Source organism: Camelus dromedarius, chromosome 9, assembly GCF_036321535.1.
Source record: "Camelus dromedarius isolate mCamDro1 chromosome 9, mCamDro1.pat, whole genome shotgun sequence".
Lineage (NCBI taxonomy): Eukaryota > Metazoa > Chordata > Mammalia > Artiodactyla > Camelidae > Camelus > Camelus dromedarius.
Window position 1 is genome coordinate 74,332,883 of NC_087444.1, and position 19,920 is coordinate 74,352,802.

Consider the following 19,920-nt stretch of genomic DNA (forward strand, 5'->3'; position numbering starts at 1 on the left):
CTAGCCTTCACGGCACCGTGCTCGGTACTTGAAGTCCCGGCAAGCTCGGCGGCGTTTTAACTCCGCCTCTCTCCTCCCTCTGCTCGCGAGTCCCGCCCCAGCCTGCCCCGCCCCGCGCCGGGGCCGGAGCCGCAGCCCGAGCGGCGGGGTAAGATGGCGGCGGCGGTCCGGGCCGCGGGGTTCGGGCCTATTGGGGTGGGCGGGGCGGAGTCGGGTCGCTACTTGTCCCGGGGTCCTCCCGACACGCCGCGGGGCTTGGAGGGCTTAGCGGGGCGGCCTCGAGCCCGGTAGCGGCGGCGGAGCCTGGGGCCGACCCAGGGGGCCTTCTCAAGGCCCCGGGACGCGTCTGTGGTGCCGGGGGGCGTCTGTGGGGCGTCCCTGAGAGGACGAGGGGCGTCCACAGGGCCTGGACCGAGGCTGAAGTCTTCCCTCTATCATATAGTTGGCTTGAATTATTTTTGTAGGCACTGTTGATCGTCTTTATGGGCTGACCGGAGGCTAGGGTCTGTTTAGAGGGTTCTGGGGCCATCTTGAGATCTTGAGATATGTCCCAGGGGTGAAGGAGATCTGCAAGAGCTGGGGAGTATCTGCAGAGCCAACTATAGCGCCTGGGGTATGTCTGTTAGGGCTGGGAAGTGTCTACATGGGCTGACCTGAGGATGCGGCTCACCTCCATGCGTCTGGGACCGTTTAGTTGGGTCTGGAGGAACTGTTCCAGGGCTAGGAAGTCTTTTATAGCTACCCAGAAGAGTGGGATGTACCCACTAGGGGAGGGGGCAAATATTGAGATGTGCTGAGAGGCCTGGATAGGTCACTATCTGTCTGGGGACTGTCTAATCTGTGTGACAGGAGGCTGGGCGACAGTTAGAAGGACCTGGAACCATCTAGGTGGCTTGAAGTGTGACTGCAAGAGTGCACTCTCTTATGCCTGGAGCAAATTCAGATGCCTTTGGGGACTGGATAATTGTGTGGAGAATAAAACAAAGGAGAGTGTTGGAAGATTTGTCTAGCTCAAAAGTACCTGCCTTTTAGAGAGTAATTCGAATGCAAAATGTTTAAAACCTCTGCATGGCCCTGAGGCTACAGAGAGAGTTAGAATTAGTCCACATTCGTCTGGGAAAGTCTATAGGATCATCTAGACTCATCTAGTGCAGCGTTTTTCAAACACTTTTGACCTTGATCTACAGTGAGAAATACATTTTTCATTGAGACCTGGGGTATACCATCAGATGAATTTAACTAATGCTCAAGTCCCATTAAATAATATTTCCATTTACTTGTAATGTGTTGTGAAGAATCTTCTACTGTGTTCGATTTGCTTTTATGACAAGCTGTGTGAAGCACTGAACTGCTATCAGACTGTAGTTTGGGAAGCTGGTCTAGAGGGACCTGGAGAGTCTGCAGAGCCTTCTCACATCTAAAAGATCTGAGGAGCTGAGGGTGTGTCTGCAAAGCCTGGGGCATGTGTCAAGAAGCTAGGCAGGATCTTCATACCGCTTAGGGTTTGGGAATCTGTGGGTCTGTGTAGTCAGCACAGTCTTGATTAAGTTTCTGTTATGTGACAGACACTGTTCCACGTAGCTTGTGCTTCCCCCCGGAGGTGCTGGAGAGCAGCTCCAGGGCTGGGAACTGTCCACAGGGGAGGCAAGACATGTCTACGGGAGTTAGAGAAGGAGCTGCAGGCTCTTAGCAGGGAGGCTGCATGCGAGAGCGCTGGTAATAGCTTGAGAATCTATGGTATGAGGGAGACCAGGATGGAGATCTTTTTCTTGCAGGTATGCAATTGGGATGTGGAGGAGACAGAAGTAGGAGAAACCTGGGTGTTAAAGGCTAATGATAATTACTGTTACTCTGTGTAGAGTGCTTGAGCTGTGTTAACTCTGTGTCGAAGTCAGTCTCCTTTCAAGTCTCAGCTTTTCTCTGAGTTAGATACTCTGTGCCCATTTCTAGTTAAGTACACATAGTTGGGGGTTAGGGGTTTTGAAGCTTTTCAGGGACGGTGGGACTAGATAACTGTTTTCAGAGTAAGAGATCTGACAGTTGCAGGGAAGTGTACAGCTGAAATATTCATATTTTCTGAAGCCCTAATCAAGACACCCATCAGTCCGAAGACTGATCTTTCAACTTCTGTATAATCAAGAATTCCTTTGGCAAAGCCCTCAGTCACGCTTCCATAGAACATGCAGATAGATGATAGGAGGAAACTCCTGGTGGCATCTGGTGGGCAGCATTTGAAATTAGTGTTTCCATTTTCAAAACGTACTGGTTTTGTAGATCATTCTATCACAGTTCTATATTATCTTCCTTATATAAATACATTTTGCTGGGTCCCTCACCACCGAGGAAAATCGATGCTTTAAAAAGTTGTGTGGTGTTTAAGGCACGCCCAGCACCCTGGCACGCATCTCAGTTGGGGAAAGGTGGGTTTTGTGAGACTGTGAGACACAGTGTTTGAAATCACAACTCAACGGAAAAATGTCTTGACATTGGATTGGCCACCGTGAAAGCGGGCTGCCATAGGGTCTTAAAGTTTGGTTGTGAGGGCAGCTGTAGGAACTGGGGAATGGGGTTTTGAAATTGACTCAGAAGGCCTCCCTTTGACAGAGGAAGCAACTGGAATTTAGACAAGGGAAGAGAATTGCTCTAGTCCTTCTCGTGTCTGTGCTGGGCCTGGTACTTGCCCAGGGACTGGGATGAGGTGGAGGGGAGGAAGGATGCTTTGGAGGCCCTCGAGGTCTTCATGGCCATCTCTCCTTCCACCACCTAACAGCACTGTGCCCTGCCCACTGGCCTCTACTCCACACTCTCACCCCTCCACCACCAGGTGACCATGGAGGAAGAAGATGAGTCTCGAGGGAAGACAGAGGAGTCAGGCGAGGATCGGGGTGACGGTCCGCCAGACAGAGACCCTGCGCTTTCTCCTTCTGCTTTTATCTTGGTGAGGCTGCTAGACCCCTGGGGCTGAGGGAGGGAAGGGCCTGGAGTCCAGATTCCAGGGCCCTCATTTCCTGGACCCCACGGGAGGGGAGTTGGGGGCCTGGATTTTTGGCCTGTCTGTAGGATTTTAGTCTTGTCATAGGAGGGGTCTGGACTCTGTCTTCCAGCAGTAGAGCCTGTGGCCTTTTGCATGAGTCCCCTAACTGCTCTTTCTTTCCAACCCCACTGCCCTCACCTTTCTTTCAGCGGGCCATTCAGCAGGCTGTGGGAAGTTCCCTGCAGGGGGATCTGCCAAAGGATAAAGGTATGACGGTTCCAGTTCCTCCCAGCTCCCTGCCCTATCTCTGCATTCTTTCTCCTAATCTCATTCAGATACTTTTCTGAGGCCTCCTGGGTGCTACCCTTGTCCTGGCACAGGGAGTCCAAGATGGGTTGGACTCCGTGGCTGCCTTGGAGGGGCTCACAGTTTTGTGGAGGGACTACAGTCCCAGCACAGAGGTACCCTGAGGCACCATGAGAGGGCAAGGGGCCCAGCTAAGCTAGTTTGGAGGGAGATGGAGTCCAGGAAGGGTTCCTGGAGGAGGTGACAGGTGGACTGTGTCTCTAAGGATGTGTTAGAGTTGTCTGATAAAGAGGAAGGCCTGGTAGGCAGGGGCAGCACCAGCAGGAGCACTGCACAGGGATACATTGCAGGGCTGAGTTGTTCTTTGGGGCCTATGGGCAGAGGGTGTTGGTGGGAAGGGAAGCAGCATTGCTCCGTGGGGACTGGGTCACAGCAAGGCTCAAATGCCAAGCTGACTTGTCTGGACTTCATCCTGAGGGTGCCTGGGAGGACAAATGGATGAGAGAGTTGGAGCCTGAAAAGGGTGTTGGGGAAGTCCTTCTGGGACCCAAGTCGAGGGGCAGTTGGCTAGAGGCCGGGACAGTAGGCAGGAGCCTGGTTCCCTGTCAAGAGCTAGGCAGGCTCCTTTTTCCTCTGCCCTACGACATCTCTGCATCTAGTGCCTGGTCTCCATCCCCCATGCAACATCTCTTTCCAGATGGCTCTCGGTGTCGTGGCCTTCGATGGAGGCGCTGCCGGAGCCCACGGTCAGAGTCCCGTTCCCAGGAATCAGGGGGTGCTGACACGGCTACTGTGAGTAAGAAGAGGGGGCAAGGGACCTGGGCTTCTGGGGCTGGGGGAGGAAGGTCATTGGGGCCTGGATTCCTGAGGTGGGGAGATGGGGATGGGGACCCAGATACCTGGGTCTGGGGTGCTGATCAGGGGCAGCATTGGAGGGTCTTAGCCTTGGGGTCTGGAAGTAGTCAGGATGAGGGAATTGGTTGGACCTTTGTGTTTTCTTAGGGTCTCATGTCTGGGTTACTGAAAGGTCAAGGTCTGGGGAAATGGGATTTGTGGGTCCTCACATGAGCAGAGACAGTGTGGAGCCCCTCTTGGTCTATTCCAGGTGTTGGACGTGGCTGCGGACGGCCTCCTCACAGGGCTGGTGAGCATCCTGGATCCCCCAGATACCTGGGTTCCCAGCCACCTGGACCTGCGGCCTGGCGAGTGAGTATTTGAGCAGCTGGGGTGGGAGAGGCCCCCAACATGGGAGGTGGAAGTTCCTCTGAGGCTTAGTCACCCCTTCTGTCTTGCAGGAGCGAGGACATGCTGGAGCTGGTGGCCGAGGTCCGAATTGGGGACAGGGATCCGATCCCTCTTCCCGTGCCCAGCCTGCTGCCCCGTCTCAGGGCCTGGAGGACGGGCAAAACAGGTATGTGGGGCCGGGGTGTAGCTGGGCAGTCGGCCAGCCTCGGTGTTGTGTGAGCATCTGCCGTTGTTGGTAGTAATGGTAGTGATGATGATGTCATTTAGACCAAATCTTTACTGCAACGTGTGTTTCCTATTGGACTGTAGTAAAGGCTGTTGATACCTGCAGATGTACATAAAGTAAAAACTGACATGAGAGCTACCACGTGGGAGCCGTGGTTAGCACGTGGGAGGCACTCCGCATCCTGGCCTCTCCATATCAGTGTAACTGTGCTGGGAAGTCATCTCCCTGGGAGGGGGAATCTTAGCATCTCCAACTCTAGGAGAAGTCTGAAAGGAAAGTCACTTGCTCAAGGTGGCACAGCCAGTTGCTTAGTGGTGGTCCTGAGCCCCAAGCCTGGGGCCTTCTGCGTGTGAAGCCCAGGTTTTTGACTTCTGCGACGTGCATCTGCCCTAGTGATGGTCCGCTCCCACACCCTGCCTGTACCCTGCACATGGTGGTGTGCCCTTGAGCAGCAGGGAGCAGAGGGTCTCAAACTTGAGTACACATCACAGGTCCTGTTAATACACAGATTGCCAGGCCCACCCCTAGGGTTTCTGATTCAGCAGGTCTGTGGTTGGGCCTAGGAATGTGCATTTCTAACTAAGTCCCGGTGTTGCTGCTGCTGGTTCCCTGGGACCCTGGATTGAGACTTTCCTTCTGTGTGTACATACGTACGTATCCGAGGAGGGGCAGAGAGGAGAGGAACATATAGCAGTAGGTCAGCTGCGAGCACCTGTTCTTTTCTTTGTTTGGGGGTGGATAAATTAGGTTTATTCATTTATTTTTTTAATGGAGGTACTGGGGATTGAACCCAGAACCTTGTGCATGCTAAGCACATGCTCTACCACTTGAGCTATACCCTCCTCCTGAAGTAACCTGTTATGCCACAGAACGTGGCTTGCACACCCTCTGAGCCAGTGCACGGTTTTCTTGTCTTTTTTTTTTAATCCCCACACAGATGCGGGGTGACTTACTTATCCAATAGGCTTAGGGGATATGGTGCCTAGGGCCCACCACACTCTTAGGAGCCCACAAAGTATTTTCATTTTTTTTTTGAATCAGAGGCCGTAGGGGATACATTAATGAGTGGGTGGGATAGTGTTCCAATGAAACTTTATTTACAAAAGCAGTAGGTGTGTGGAATTTGGCCCCTAGGCCATAAGTGATATATGCAGGTGGTCTCTGGCACCTAATGGTTGTCTTCAGTGGGACTCCGCGATTACATTTTTTCTTATTCCAAGTGTTGTTTGGTCTTCGTTGGAAAATATTAAGAACACAGGAAAAAGGAAAGAAAACTCACCCATAGTCTTGTCCCTCATGAACAAGCTATGTATAAAGAAGCGGATGTTTCTCGTTTGCGGACCGCTCCAGTCTGCAGACTGGTTTATGCTTCAGGCGGTAGTAGTAACAGCTGAGGAGTCAGAGCTCGTACTCACCCAGGCCTCGAGGTGCCAGGGTCCGTCTGTTCTTTCCAAGCAGATGCTCATCCAGTCCTCTCAGCCCCCTGAGGTCTGGATGCTGTCATCCTCATCGTCCTCATCCCCTGCCTGGTATTCCTCCAGAGCCATCAGCGGCTCCCGGACTTTGTGCAGGGCTTACTGATATTTGTCTGTCCTCACTTGAACGTGAGCTCCTGGAAGGCAGGGAGTTTTGTCTCTTGTTCACTGTTCTGGTTTAGTACCCCATAGTGCACCTGTTAGACTAGTGATCGGAGAAAATGTGTTGTGTGAATGAGCAGATGCCCATTTTGTTGATGAGGAAACTGAGGCAGACAGCGGTTGAGTTCCTTGCTCTTGGGCTCATCGAGGGTGAGGGCCGGAGCCTGGAATCTGGAAGGTGAGGTGGCTCGGGCTCTGCCCTCTCGACCCCAGGCCTTTCCAGCACTGTCCATGCAACCTTGCTGGCGTCCTTGCTGTGGCTGGACACGTTACATGTGGTTGAGAGAGTGGCCTCTGGACTCTGATGTGTATGTCTGAACCCTGGCCCCGTCACCCGCCCCAGGTGCAGCCCCAGTCAGTTGTCTCCTTTTTGTGACTTGTAGCACTGAGACCGTGTAGCACTTAGAAAGCCAGGACTTCGGAGGGTGGACAAGGTGACGGAGGAGAAGATGAGGCCTGGCCCGTAGGAAGGGGCAAATGCTAGTTGATGCCTTCACTGGTCAGTGATGTCTGAGTCCTGAGCAGATGTCTCCCCTTAGATGGGCTCATCACAGAGTGACAAGGGTGCAGTGAGCTCTTCCTGACTCTGCAGAGGGGATTTCACCTTCTCAGCCTCCCATTATTACCCATGTACAAAGTGATCAAGTCCCATAGAGGCAGCCGGCACAGCAGGCAGGCCTTGACCTTGCCACCGTCCTGGGTTAGAGCCCAGGCTCTGCTGTCCCAGCCTGTGCCTCCTGTGGTACCATCGCTGCTGTCATTGGTCAGAGCAGTCTTGGGCTGCAGGCCAGCCTACGTCTCAGGATTTGAGAGGGCAGGCTCGGGAGCTACATTGACCGAGTTTGCACCCTGACTTCCCCTTGTCGACTGTGTGCCCCAGGGGAAGCTACTGCAGCTCCCTGTGCCTCAGTTTTCTCTGGGAAGCCTGGGTCACAGTACCTATATATCAAGGAGTTGTTAAGCTCATTCTTCGGGTTGAGACATGGTGCGGTGAGCACTAAGCGATGGGGGGCCAGCAGATGGGGTGCTGTCCTGCCTGTGGCCCTCTCCGCTACAACCCGGATGGGCATCTGACCGCTGCTCTGTCTCTGCTTTTCCTTTGCAGTTTCTCCGCAGTCTCACTCTTCTCGACCTACCTGTGCCCGCCAACTCCTCACCTTAGGCACCGGAGACGGGGGCCCTGCCCCACCCCCTGCCCCCTCCTCTGCGTCCTCCTCGCCTTCCCCTTCCCCCTCATCATCCTCCCCTTCCCCGCCTCCCCCACCACCACCTCCGGCTCCCCCAGCCCCTCCGGCCCCCAGGTTCGATATCTATGACCCCTTCCACCCCACCGACGAGGCCTATTCCCCACCGCCCGCTCCGGAGCAGAAGTACGACCCCTTTGAGCCCACTGGCTCCAACCCTAGCTCATCAGCGGGGACCCCCTCACCTGAGGAGGAGGAGGAGGAAGAAGAGGAGGAGGAGGAGGAGGAAGAGGAGGAAGAAGAAGAGGAGGAAGGCCTGTCCCAGAGCATCAGCCGCATCTCGGAGACCCTAGCAGGCATCTACGATGACAACAGCCTGAGCCAGGACTTCCCAGGTGACGAGAGCCCCGGCCCGGACCCCCAGCCTCTGCAGCCAGCTCCTGCCCCTGGAACACCACCCCAGGCCGACTCCACCCGCGCCGACGGAACCACCCGCCGGCGTGTGTTTGTGGTGGGGACTGAGGCGGAGGCCTGTCGGGAAGGCAAAGTCTCCGTGGAGGTGGTGACCGCCGGTGGAGCCGCCCTCCCGCCCCCACTGCTGCCACCTGGAGACTCAGAGATTGAGGAGGGCGAGATTGTCCAGCCCGAGGAGGAGCCCAGGATGGCGCTCTCCCTCTTCCGGGCCAGCGGCCGGGCCGCCCGTCCCCCTCCCGCGGCCCCAGCCCCCGCAGCAGTCCAGCCCCCGCCCCCGCCGCCCGCTCCCCGGGCCCCGGAGGGAGACGACTTCTTGTCTCTGCACGCTGAGTCAGATGGCGAGGGCGCCCTGCAGGTGGACCTCGGGGAGCCGGCCCCCGCTCCGCCCGCGGCCGACACTCGCTGGGGCGGCCTGGACCTGCGCCGCAAGATCCTGACCCAGCGGCGGGAGCGCTACCGCCAACGCTCGCCCTCCCCAGCCGCAGCCAATGCCAACGCCAATGCCGCCCCCGCCGGCCCACCCATCCGCAAGAAGTCGAGGCGGGAGCGCAAGCGGAGCGGTGGCGAGGCCAAGGAGGCTGCCTCATCCTCTTCTGCCTCGCAGCCCGTCCCGCCGGCCCCGGCTTCCCCCTGGGACTCCAAGAAGCACCGCTCCCGGGACCGCAAGCCGGGCTCCCATGCCTCGTCGTCCACTCGTCGCCGCTCCCGCTCCCGCTCTCGCTCTGCCCGCCGCCGCTCGCGGAGCACCGATCGGCGCCGCGGGGGAAGCCGCCGCTCGCGGTCGCGGGAGAAAAGGCGGCGTCGGCGGCGCTCGGCTTCCCCTCCCCCGGCCACCTCCTCGTCGTCGTCCTCCAGGCGCGAGCGGCACCGCGGCAAGCACCGGGATGGTGGCGGCAGCAAGAAGAAGAAAAAGCGGTCGCGGTCCCGGGGTGAGAAGCGGACTGGGGACAGTGAGAAGGCCCCTGCCCCAGCCCCACCACCCTCCGGTTCCACCTCCTTGGGCGGAGAACGCGACAGCCGCCGCCGTGGAGCCGTGCCGCCCTCCATCCAGGACCTCACGGACCACGATCTCTTCGCCATCAAGCGGACCATCACCGTGGGCCGGCCGGACAAGCCTGACCCCCGAGGCCCCTCACCGGCCCCCACCTCGTCGCCTAAGCGCGAGGTCCTATACGACTCAGAGGGACTGAGCGCCGAGGAGCGGGGAGGCAAGAGCAGTGAGAAGGACCGGCGCCGCTCTGGGGCTGCCTCCTCCTCCTCTTCCTCCCGGGAGAAGGGATCCCGGCGGAAGGCGCTGGATGGTGGGGATCGGGACAGAGACAGGGACAGAGATAGGGACAGGGACAGGTCATCCAAGAAGGCCCGGCCCCCCAAGGAGTTGGCGCCCTCCTCAGGGCCCCCGCCAAAGCCACCCGTCAGCAGTGGCTCAGGCTCCTCATCCTCCTCATCCTCCTCTTCCTCCCGGAAGGTGAAACTGCAGTCCAAGGTGGCGGTGCTGATCCGAGAAGGCGTCAGCAGCACCACACCGGCCAAGGAGGCCACGTCTGCCAGCTTGGGCTCCATCGGAGTCAAGTTCAGCCGAGACCGAGAGAGCCGCTCTCCCTTCCTCAAGCCGGACGAGCGGGCCCCTGCTGAGGTGGCCAAAGCAGCTCAGGGCAGCACCAAACCCAAAAAGACCAAGGTGAAGGCCAAGGCTGGGGCCAAGAAAGCCAAGGGGACCAAGGGAAAGACCAAGCCATCCAAGACCAGGAAAAAGCTCCGCAGTGGGGGCAACAGTGGGGGTAGCAGCGGCCCTGTGACACTGAAGAAGTCCAAGGCGGATAGCTGCAGCCAGGCTGCGGGAGCCAAGGGGGCTGAGGAGACTTCCTGGTCCGGGGAGGAGCGGGCAGCCAAGGCCCCGAGCACCCCGCCCCCCAAGGCAGCCCCTCCACCCCCGGCACTCACGCCGGACTCACAGACTGTGGATAGCAGCTGCAAGACGCCCGAGGTCTCCTTCCTGCCAGAGGAGGCCACTGAGGAGGCTGGGGTCCGAGGTGGGGCGGAGGAGGAGGAAGAGGAAGAAGAGGAGGAGGAAGAAGAGGAGGAGGAGGAGGAACAGCAGCCCGCCACCACCACTGCCACCAGCACGGCTGCAGCCGCTCCCAGCACGGCCCCTAGTGCGGGGTCCACAGCTGGTGACTCAGGGGCAGAGGATGGGCCAGCTCCCCGTGTCTCCCAGCTGCCCACACTGCCCCCGCCCATGCCCTGGAACCTGCCTGCTGGTGTGGACTGTACTACCAGTGGTGTCCTGGCCTGTGAGTGTCCCTGGGGGGGCTGAGGCAGACAGGATCAGGGAGGAGAAGGTCATATGGGGACAGACTTGGAGGCAGTAAAGATACCTTGGAAGGGGTGGGAGAGTGACCAGGACCAGGAGGGCCGCAGGTGCATCAGTCCTGATTGGTAGGGCCAATCTGGATCTGTCCAGAAGATTCCAAGATGTCTGGGCTCACTGGAAGAGATCAGGGCAGATGGGAGCAGGGGGCGGCCAGTCTGGCACAGACTGGAGGAGTAGGGTGTGTCCTGGGGTCCACCTGGAGGTAGACTGGGAGGGACTGGAAAGAATAGGGGGACAGGGAGCAGTGTCCCTTAGAGGGTGGCAGGATCCTCTGCTAGACTGCAGAGGTGGGGAGAGGGGCCAGGACTGATGGTAGGGGGGAATTTGGGACACAGAATCTCACTTCTGACACTGATTTGTCACTGTGTGACCTTGGGCACACATCCCCTTCCCTTCACCTTGAGTCCCAACAATGTATGGGATGTGGGGTGGTTCTGTCACTGGCCAAGGGCCCCCTTTCCCAGTTCTGAGCTTGAGACCTATGGCCCGTCCCGGGCCCGGGTGGGAGGTGCAGCCCGTGGTGGGGTGAGTTTCACCCTCTCCTCTGGGGTCAGCTCCCTGTCTCCTTGTTGTCGACTCTCCACCTCCTGCAGTGACCGCACTTCTCTTCAAGATGGAAGAAGCCAATCTGGCAAGCCGAGCAAAGGCCCAGGAGCTGATCCAGGCCACCAACCAGGTGGGCTCCCCTGGGGAAGAGTCCCCGCAGCCCCTTCTCTTGTCCCCTGCTTCGGGTTAAGAGAGGAACTTCAGCTCCCAGCAGGCTTTAGGGCAAGGTATCGACCAGAAGAGGAGCCTGTTGCCTCTGGGAATGTTGGGAGATTTGGGTGGGAGTAGGGGTACCTGCTCCCTCTTCCTCCACTCCTCTTTGCTTATCCTCCAAACTTTTCCTGCAGATCCTCAGCCACAGGAAGCCACCTTCAAGTCTGGGGGTGACGCCAGCTCCTGTACCCACCTCTCTGGGTCTGCCCCCAGGCCCCTCCAGCTACCTGCTCCCTGGCAGCCTCCCCCTGGGGGGCTGTGGCTCTACCCCTCCCACCCCCACCGGGCTGGCTGCGGCGTCTGACAAGAGAGAGGGCAGCAGCAGCTCCGAGGGACGTGGGGACACAGACAAGGTGAACTGGGCTTGGGAGAGGTGGGTTGATGGTGACAGTTTTGCAGAGAATGCAGGCAGATACTGAGATGCAGGGGCCCAAGGAGAATGTCAGAGACTGATGTAGGCAGATGGGGGCTTAGATAAAACTGAAGACATTAGATAACAAGGAAGTAAACTTTCATTCGATTGAATAATTGGGAAAGGGGTGCTAGGCAGGTTTTTAAAGGATGACATGTAGAGACGGTGCGGGGGAGGAAGATGAAGTGGATAGGAACATGCCCACATATTTACACGTATACCCACTAGAGTCTACCCCTTGGTTACCTGTCTCTACCCTGCACCCCAGTCTTTCTGTGTAATGGGAAGGGTGGTTTACAAAAGGAAAATCATGGACGAAGGGCAGAAGAATGAGTGCGGGGCAAACAGGTTTTTGTTCCATGACTGAATCTGGCTCCTCCTCCTGGGCTTGGGGGCTATTTGCCTTTGGGTTGGGTCTGGATGCTGTCCACTGTGGTCCAGTAACCTCTCACCAGGTGATGGCGCTGCCCACCCCTTATGCACTCCAAGTCCAGTGCCAGAAGGAAAGCAAGATAAACTCAAGTTCTAAGCCCCATATAGAGAAATGGACGGAACGCAGCTTGGACAGACACTTGTCAGTGGCACTTGTGGGCTGCAGGACAGGACAGTCTGGGCTCTGTGACTAGCAGCAGGTCCCTTGTTCCTCCAGTGAGGCTGCCCTGGTCTGTTCTCTGCCACACAGGCGATGGGTGTGGGGTACAACCCCTTTCTTTTGGCCACATCGCTTTAGAAACACACTTCCTGTGGGGCTAGGGAGGCCAGAAGATTCCCCCTGGGATGCAGTGCGGCTCCCCAAGCAGTAGCTCATCGGACGGTTTGCGGTCTCATCTCATGGGAGGCATTGGCCCTGAAGTGTGGGGTGTCCTGCATCCTCATCTTTGCTGGGACAGTAGGGAACAGCTGCTGGGCTCAGGTCTGTCTGCCTAGCAGACTGAAGTGTGTAAGGGCAGAGGACACATGGGTCCTGGTTATGGATACCTGCGATGGCCCAGGCTCCAGCCTGGAGTAGATGCTGGTGGTATTCAGAGGCCCAGGCATGGCCTGTGATCTGGGGTGACTGCAACAAGGGGAGCACAGGGCAGACCCTAAGCAGGACTTCAACCTACAGTAGTAGCTGGGTGGTCAAGAAGTCTGAGCTGGCAGGTGAGTGGGGATAGGGGTTCTGCAGGAACTCATCTGGCCTTTGCTCTCCCTTCTTCCCACCCTGTCACCACTGCCACCAGTATCTGAAGAAGCTGCACACACAGGAGCGGGCAGTGGAGGAGGTGAAGCTGGCCATCAAACCGTATTATCAGAAGAAGGACATCACCAAGGAGGAGTACAAGGATATCCTGAGGAAGGCCGTCCACAAGGTGGGGCCCAGAGCAGGGCAGATGCACAGAGTCGGGGAAGAAGGGGATGGAGTGATGGACGTGTGCAGACAGACATACAGGGGTGGTGGGTCAGTCTGGAAGATGAGGAGCGTGACAGGATTTCCTCCAGCCCACCTGGACCTGTGGCATCAGCTGGGAGAAGTAGAGAAGTTGGCCTGGGCCTTGGGGGAGCAATTTCCATCCCAGTCCCCCACTGCGCACAGCAGTCCAGGTGGAGGGGCCCCTGGGGGGGCCAGTGGTGACAGCAGCTACCCCTGACCCCCCAGATCTGCCACAGCAAAAGTGGGGAGATCAACCCGGTGAAGGTGAGCAACCTGGTGCGCGCCTACGTCCAACGCTACCGCTACTTCCGCAAGCACGGCCGCAAGCCTGGGGACCCCCCCGGGCCCCCACGGCCACCCAAGGAGCCGGGGCCCCCTGACAAGGGCGGCCCTGGCCTGCCCCTGCCCCCTCTCTGAGCTCCCCAGCCACCCCTTTCCTCCTTCGCCTCTTTGAAATTCCGGACATATTTATGGCTCCACCTCCCTAATTCCCTCCCCCGACAGTGGGATGATTGGGGGAGGGTTGCTGCGGGAATGAGGAGAGCCCCCTGCCCAGCCCCAGTCCCATCTCCCTCAACCCTAGCCTGTCCCCTTCCCCCACCCCCCCGTTCGTGCCCCTCCTCCAATTTCATTAAAGATTTCATGAAATGTTATCCCTGAGTCCCCATGATTTTTAGCCCTTTCTTTTCAGAGTCCAATGTGGGAAAGGGCTGGGGAGAGACATGCAGGAGACTTGGCCCACGTCTGAGGGTGGTGAGCAGGGAGAGGACAGACGGTGTGACTTGGGGGAAGTGCATTCCTCTCTCTTTGCCTGCTTCTTTGTCTATAAAGTGGGTGTTGTGAGGATTTCGTAAGACTTGGGTGGCTGAAGCACTTAGAACCGCACCTGGTACGTAGTTAGCCGTTGTTGACAGAACGTGGTGGCGTTGGAAGGTTGGGGTCCCAGGCCCCACCCAATCAGTGTCTTCCAGCTCAGGGCACCTACATGCTATTTGTCTACCTTGGAATTGCCCCAGAAGCAGGATCTTTGTCTCCATTGAGTTGGACTTTCTTTTTACCAGTGAGGCTGGGTGATCTAATCAACTCCCCTGAGATAGAGGGAAACTGAGGCACAGAGCAGCAGGGTCCACAGAGTGAGTCAGGGCTGTGCTGCCTCCATCAGTCCCCATTACCCAAAACCCAGGCTCAGTGAGGGGGGTTGGGAGCGCCCAGGCCACTGGGATGGGTGGGTTCCAGTTGGGGAGTGGGCTCTGAACTTGTTTACAGCTGCTCTTTGCAGGCCCGTGCAGAGGGGAGCCCAGGGCCTGGAACGGAGAACTTGCCTGAGGTCACCTAGCAGGAGTTGGGAGGGGACTCAAGGTCCCTGACAGACAGAGCAGTCAGGCAAAAGGCTCTATGCTTACTGGACACATGGCCTGAACTGTTTATAGGCAAGAGGGAGGTTCCAGATTCAGCCTGGAAGCCTCTCTCAAAAGAGCGGCCACTCGAGTCAGATCTAGATTCTGGCTATATTTTCTACTTTGTGACCTTTGCTCGTCTTCAAGCCTCAGTGTCTTGTATAAAACTGGGGTGACTGTCACCTATTCATCATGTCCCAGGGAAGAGGTAAGGAGTGTCATCTGTCCCTTGCACAGTGCCTGGCCCTTATGCAGTGAGCACCTAGGATGTGGGTGGCTTGCACAGATGGGTAAACTGAGGCCTTAAGGAGTAACCCCCTTGCATGAGTCAGGGCTAGCCCAGGGACACTGAACACCAGACACACGTGATGACCATGGCAAAAACCAGTTTATTGGTTGATGTAAAGGGCAAGGGCTTAGGCCTCCCCAGTGACCTAGAAGTCCATGTCCATGTCTTCCACCAGGTCCTGGAGGTAGGCCTTGTACTGGTCTGAGGTGAGGGAGAGCGGGTGGCTGTTGGAAATGTGCAGGTCCACAGTGTTCTCCAGGGAGGAGGCACCCCCTGCCCGTGCCATATCTAGCAGGGCCCTGAGGCACATGGGCACAACCTGTAGGAGGTGGGGGAAAACAGGGGAGTCAGGGGAAACAGCCAACACCATTTGCTGTCAGGGTGGTGCTGAGTGGACTAAAACTCCCAGCAGCCCCCACTATACCCCAGGATAAACCATTAGGCCCAGGCGCTGCTAAAGGGTTCCCAGAATCTAGGGCCGAGCAGCTTGTGGTCAGGACTCCTCGGAGCTGTAATACCCCACAGAGGCTGCCAGGACTTGGAGTCCACCAACTTCCACATGGCTGGGAGAACTCAAAATAGGCTCTGGGGGTGAGGCCATGGGAGGGACACCCAGAAGCTCCTGAGGGTAAGGAACTGGTGGTTGCAGAGACTCTTGGAAGTTACAGTTTCTTTAAGGGGCTTGTGGGAGTTGTAGTTCCTAAGAGCAACCTCCTGCCTTTTTAAGATCCACCCCACAGTTCCCGGAGCCCAGCACTGCAGTACCTTGACCATTACAAGTCTCTTGATCCATGATTGGTCCTGGGGCCACGACTGCCCCACACAGAACCAGAGGGTGTAGCGTGGTGAGCGCCTGCTTCCTTCGATGAAGGCAATCAGATCTGGGGGCCCAGGAACCTAGTCAGGGATGGGAAGAAGACCCTCTACCTGCCCCCTCAAAACCTGAGTAACCTTCTCCCCTGATCCAAAGCCCAACACACCCATGCCACCACCACCAGGGGGTGTTGATGTGGGGAAAGTCCTGCCGTTCTGGCACAAACTTAAATGTTCCTCCTCTCTCCCTTCCATCAGGGTGGGGCTGGAAAGTCTGCCTCCCCAGGCCCCTTCAGAGAGCCTCAGTATTTGGTTGGGGGAACAAGCCCAGGAGGGAAGTCCACTCCCCCAAGGCCACTCAGTGGTTCTGGAGTACAAGATGCTTGGTGGTTACTGGCTTACTGCCCTTTAACCCCTCAAGGCTGCACTATCCGGTATGTAGCCATTAGCCTCCATGGCTATTCAGTTTTAATTCTATCTGATTAAAATCAAATCTTAAAACTCACTTCCTCATTTGCACTCACCTCATCTAAGTACTCAGTAGCCACACAGAGCTAGTGGCTACCTTATTGGGCAGTAAAAATACAAAGCGTTTCCATCACTGCAGAAAGGTCTATTCAGATAGCAAAGCCCTAAAGGACTTCTTTCTCTTGTGTCTGTCTTTCCACCGTGATTGGTAAGGATGATAACTACGGCAGCTCATTCCCTGAGCGCCTCTGTACACTGGGCCCTGTGCCGCCTGCCAGCTCCGGGCAGGTAAGGAGACACAGGCACCAGTCCTCAGACTCCACAGCTTCAGAGAAGTCCAGTTCTCCCCAGGTTCAACCACCAGCAGAGCAGCAGGGTCTGAATCAGATCCCAAACCTCCTGACCCCAGAGTTCTTAACCACCATCGCCTGCCATTTCCATAGCAGAACTAAGGCTCTGCCTCACTCACCTGCTATGAAGGGCCCCAGGTTGAACACGCCTCCTTCTGTGTCCTTGGGGACCTCACCATCAGGCTTGTGACCACTGTCGGGGAGGAGTTCCTCGCCCACGGCCCAGTACACATGGCAGTGTCCCAGCCTCTGGGCCCAGAGCCACTGCCCTGCCCTCCCCAGAGCCAGTCCCCCACCCAGGCAGCTCAGTACACGCCTCACATAGTCTATCACACCCCTATCTGTCAGGGACACCGCAGGGTCTGGCAGTCTTATTGGCTGCCCAGGCAGTGTCCTGTCCCCTGTTTCTGATCCCACCAGCCGCAGACCCCCCTGGCAGAAGATAGTCTGCTGGAAGACTTGGCAGCCCCGGTAGAAGGCGGTCACCTCAAACTCCCAGTCTGAGCAGCAGCAACATGAAGGGGGAGAGAGATAGACAGGGTGTCAGGGGGCTCGTGGCCCTGGCCCCAGCCCCTCCCATCCCATGGCTGGCACTCACCTTCCTCGCTCACCAACAGGTGCTTCAGGGGGTTTTCAAGGAGACCAGAATTTGGGCAAGGAGCAGGGATGTCGAAGGTGGGGCTCAGCAAGAGCTGGGGCGGGTGAGCAGGGGCCACAGTCAGGCCTGAGGGACCTCCATCTGGGGCCAAGTCCACACTACTCAGTAACTTCTCCAGACTGTCTTCCTGGAGAGCCAAAAAAAAAAAAAACAACGAATGGAGTCATTTCTACAGCATTTTCTGGAGACTTCACATGGACCAGGTCTTGTGCTTAGCAATGGAGGGACCCAGAGAGCAGTCAGACCTGAGCTTTGCCCTGAAGGGGCTTCTAGCCAAGGGAGAGAGGGCCACAGGCACAGACAGTAAAATATATGCTTGGAAATATGCTTGACACTACAGTAGCCCGAGGGGAACAGCTAATTCCAGCCCATGGATCTGGTTTTATGTAAGCAAGACCTGGGCAGAGAAGGCTGGGTCGAATTTCAGAGGGAACTTTTCCTTAGACATCAGTAAGATCAAGGAGCGGGAGGTTGAGTTCCCAAGAGGCTGAGGGTACCCTGCACAGGGAGGAAAGCTCTGAAATCCCAGAAATGTGGGTTAGGACCTTGAATGCCTGGTGAAAGCTCTGAGTTTTCTCCTGGGGACGCTGGGAAGCTATGGGAGGGCTGTGAGCAGGGGAGGGACAGAGTCAGCACTAGGTCACATTGGGGACAGACTGCAGGGGAGAGGATGGAGCCTGGGGTGATGGACCAGGGGAAGAAGATGAGGCCTGGATGGGCCCGAGAAGATGCAAAGAGGGGAGGAGACAGAGAGACTGAGAAGAGGATGGTCAGGGTGCATTCCTACCTGGGTATCAGAGGTACTGGATCTGCTGTTGGTGTCTAGACAGGTGTCTGGCTCAACAAAGTCCCCAATTCCTGTCGAGAAAGGTAGTGAGTGCAGTAGGGGCGCTGGCGACACTGGAAATCCCATCCCTCCAAGCGAAGCCTCACTTCCAGCACACCTGAGGTCACAAACTCGTAGATTTTATGCGGGTCGTGGGGGTCCTTGCTCCGGTCATCCGCTAAACGCAGCACCTCCTTACGGTTCAGGGCGGACCGGAAATTCCTCTTCCAGGTGGGCAGGTCGGGCTTATCCTTTCCAGGAGTGTAGGCACCACTGGCCTCGGCCCAGGCCTGGGGGACCGGTGGTACCAAGTTAGTGGGTAGCATAACTTAGATCCTGCCTCACGGGTCCTAATCCTGCCTCCCCTCATCCTAACACGGTCCTCTCATCCGGCAAGCTCTAACCTGGCAAGGTTCCATCCCCAAACTCTCGGATTCTCTGCGCCCCAAGCCCCCCACCTCCACACTTCAAAACCATTTGCTTTCTAAGCCAGCCTTCCAGGTCCTAATGGGTGTCTAACTGTGCCAACAACCTGCCCCAAGACACCCTAATAACCCCGCCCCCTCGCACTCTAACTCGGTTTACCATCACAGGTGTGTCCTAATTTGGTGGTAAGTAACCTAAGCTTCAGGGTCCAATCTCGCTTCAGTATTCCAAGACCCGCCCTCGGAATTCAACAACCCCAAGAGCTCCACTCGGCGAGCTTCGAACCCCCAAGGATGCGTTTCTTTCACTTTCCCGGTTCTATTTCCGGAACCTGGCGGCTCCAATCTTGACTTCTCCAGTTCGCCGATCCTACAAGATTTGCCCCTTCGCCTTCTAGCCCCACCCACCTCCACCGCCAGAATAAGTTCGGGCCTGCTCCACGAGTGCTAATCCCGCCTTCTCGGCCCCTCCCCCTCAGAGTCCACCCCTCCGGGCGCTCACGCACCTGGAAAATCCCGAAGTCCTCCTGCTGGGCATCCTGCCGCAGGCCATGCTTCCAAGGGATGCGGAAGCGCGTGCGGCTCTCGTCAAGCCAGGCCACGCCCTCCAGTTGCCCGTGGTCCAGTTGCGATACCAGCCAGGGCAGGATCCGAGGTTTTTGGGTTCCCATGGTCCGGCCTGCGCGCAGAGGGCAGTTCCTGGGTACAGACGGCCTTCCAAGCCCACTTGGTCGGAGGGTTCCGCACCCAGATCTCCCTTCCCCGGGCCACGGCGCAGGTCCTTCACTTATATTTTCCTGGGGTACAAACAGCAGACCTCCCATCTTCCGAAGACAGTCCCTAATAGAGCGAGGACTCCCTCCCAAATCCACTTTAGACACCTCCCTTTCCCCAGTTTCTGTGCATCTACCTCTACCCCCAAACCCCATTCCTCCAGTGTAGACATTCCCTCTTCCATTGAAAGCCCCTCCCTCCCCCACTTCACCCAAAGCAGGTACTCCCACTTCCAAGGTAGAGCCCTCTAGTTATTGCCTTGCAGACGCTAGTGACGTGTAGACCTCTACCTCCCGCTCTTACACCCGCGTAGACCTCCTTCCACCTTCTCAATCTCCCCCCAGAAGATCCCCTCCATCCACAATTCCTTCTAAACAGCCTCCTTTCTCCAGGGCACAATCCCACTTCCTAGAGTGGACTGCCTTGCATTCGCAGAGTCCATCATTCTCTCCCCTAGATCCCCCAATGCAGACTTCTCCCCTCCTCCCCGCTACTTTTCCTAAGCATTTTTTTTTTAAAAACCGACCTCGGCGCCAGCCATTGCTTCACGTTTTCCCCTTCTTGCTTCACTTTCTCCAGAGTATACACTCCCCCCCCATCTCCACTGTCAGGGTAGACCCATTCTTTCTCCGGCTCCTCACTCCCCAGCTTTTCCGTGTTACCTACGTAGTTGGTCGGGACGCGCAACCCTGTCTTTGCAGTCCCGTAGCTCTCGAACTCGTAGCTGAACAACCCACTTCCCGTCAGCTGAGCTTTAGCTTCCTTTTCTATCGATTTCTTGAAATAGAAGCAACTTTATCGTCGGTTGGATGTTTGCACCCAGAGCCAAAGAGGCGGCACCGTGAGCCCGGGCGTCCCGCCACCCCCATGCCTTTTTTAGGCCTTCCTACTACAGGCATGCTGGGAACGTCACAT

At 57.0% G+C, this 19,920-nt stretch overlaps 2 protein-coding genes across 4 annotated transcripts; one reads left to right on the plus strand and one right to left on the minus strand.

Moving 5' to 3' along the window:
* SCAF1 (SR-related CTD associated factor 1) lies at positions 1-13,658 on the plus strand. 3 transcript variants are annotated; one of them, XM_064489528.1, is made up of 11 exons: positions 1-148; positions 2,825-2,938; positions 3,184-3,241; positions 3,978-4,072; positions 4,386-4,486; positions 4,576-4,691; positions 7,494-10,340; positions 11,014-11,096; positions 11,314-11,532; positions 12,815-12,943; positions 13,231-13,658. In XM_064489528.1, exons 2-11 carry the CDS (start codon positions 2,831-2,833, stop codon positions 13,420-13,422), a joined length of 3,948 nt encoding a protein of 1,315 aa, XP_064345598.1. In that variant the 5' UTR covers positions 1-148; positions 2,825-2,830; the 3' UTR covers positions 13,423-13,658. The 3 variants fall into 3 exon arrangements, with proteins under 3 accessions (XP_064345598.1, XP_064345599.1, XP_064345597.1); XM_064489529.1 differs by lacking the exon at positions 1-148 and adding an exon at positions 269-613; XM_064489527.1 differs by lacking the exon at positions 1-148 and having other exon boundaries at positions 2,438-2,938.
* A 1,113-nt stretch (positions 13,659-14,771) lies between these two features.
* IRF3 (interferon regulatory factor 3) lies at positions 14,772-19,901 on the minus strand. Its single transcript, XM_010993178.3, has 8 exons — positions 19,532-19,901; positions 18,738-19,028; positions 17,925-18,096; positions 17,768-17,838; positions 16,921-17,107; positions 16,442-16,822; positions 15,457-15,572; positions 14,772-15,010 (listed from the first exon to the last, which is right to left on the minus strand). Exons 1-8 carry the CDS (start codon positions 19,544-19,546, stop codon positions 14,837-14,839), a joined length of 1,407 nt encoding a protein of 468 aa, XP_010991480.1. The 5' UTR covers positions 19,547-19,901; the 3' UTR covers positions 14,772-14,836.
* Positions 19,902-19,920: the final 19 nt, after the last annotated feature.

What these genes read in the sequence shown, in the direction of transcription:
- SCAF1 (XM_064489528.1), top strand. Translation starts at nt 2,831, where the DNA reads ATGGAGGAAGAAGATGAGTCTCGAGGGAAGACAGAGGAGTCAGGCGAG. An exon ending in TGATCCAGGCCACCAACCAG is followed by an intron (nt 11,097 to 11,313) that starts GTGGGCTCCCCT and finishes CTTTTCCTGCAG; the next exon opens with ATCCTCAGCCACAGGAAGCC. An exon ending in TGAGGAAGGCCGTCCACAAG is followed by an intron (nt 12,944 to 13,230) that starts GTGGGGCCCAGA and finishes CTGACCCCCCAG; the next exon opens with ATCTGCCACAGCAAAAGTGG.
- IRF3 (XM_010993178.3), bottom strand. An exon ending in AGGACTTCGGGATTTTCCAG is followed by an intron (nt 18,097 to 18,737) that starts GTGCGTGAGCGC and finishes CCGGTCCCCCAG; the next exon opens with GCCTGGGCCGAGGCCAGTGG. An exon ending in CCTGGGGCCCTTCATAGCAG is followed by an intron (nt 15,573 to 16,441) that starts GTGAGTGAGGCA and finishes CTGGGCCCCCAG; the next exon opens with ATCTGATTGCCTTCATCGAA.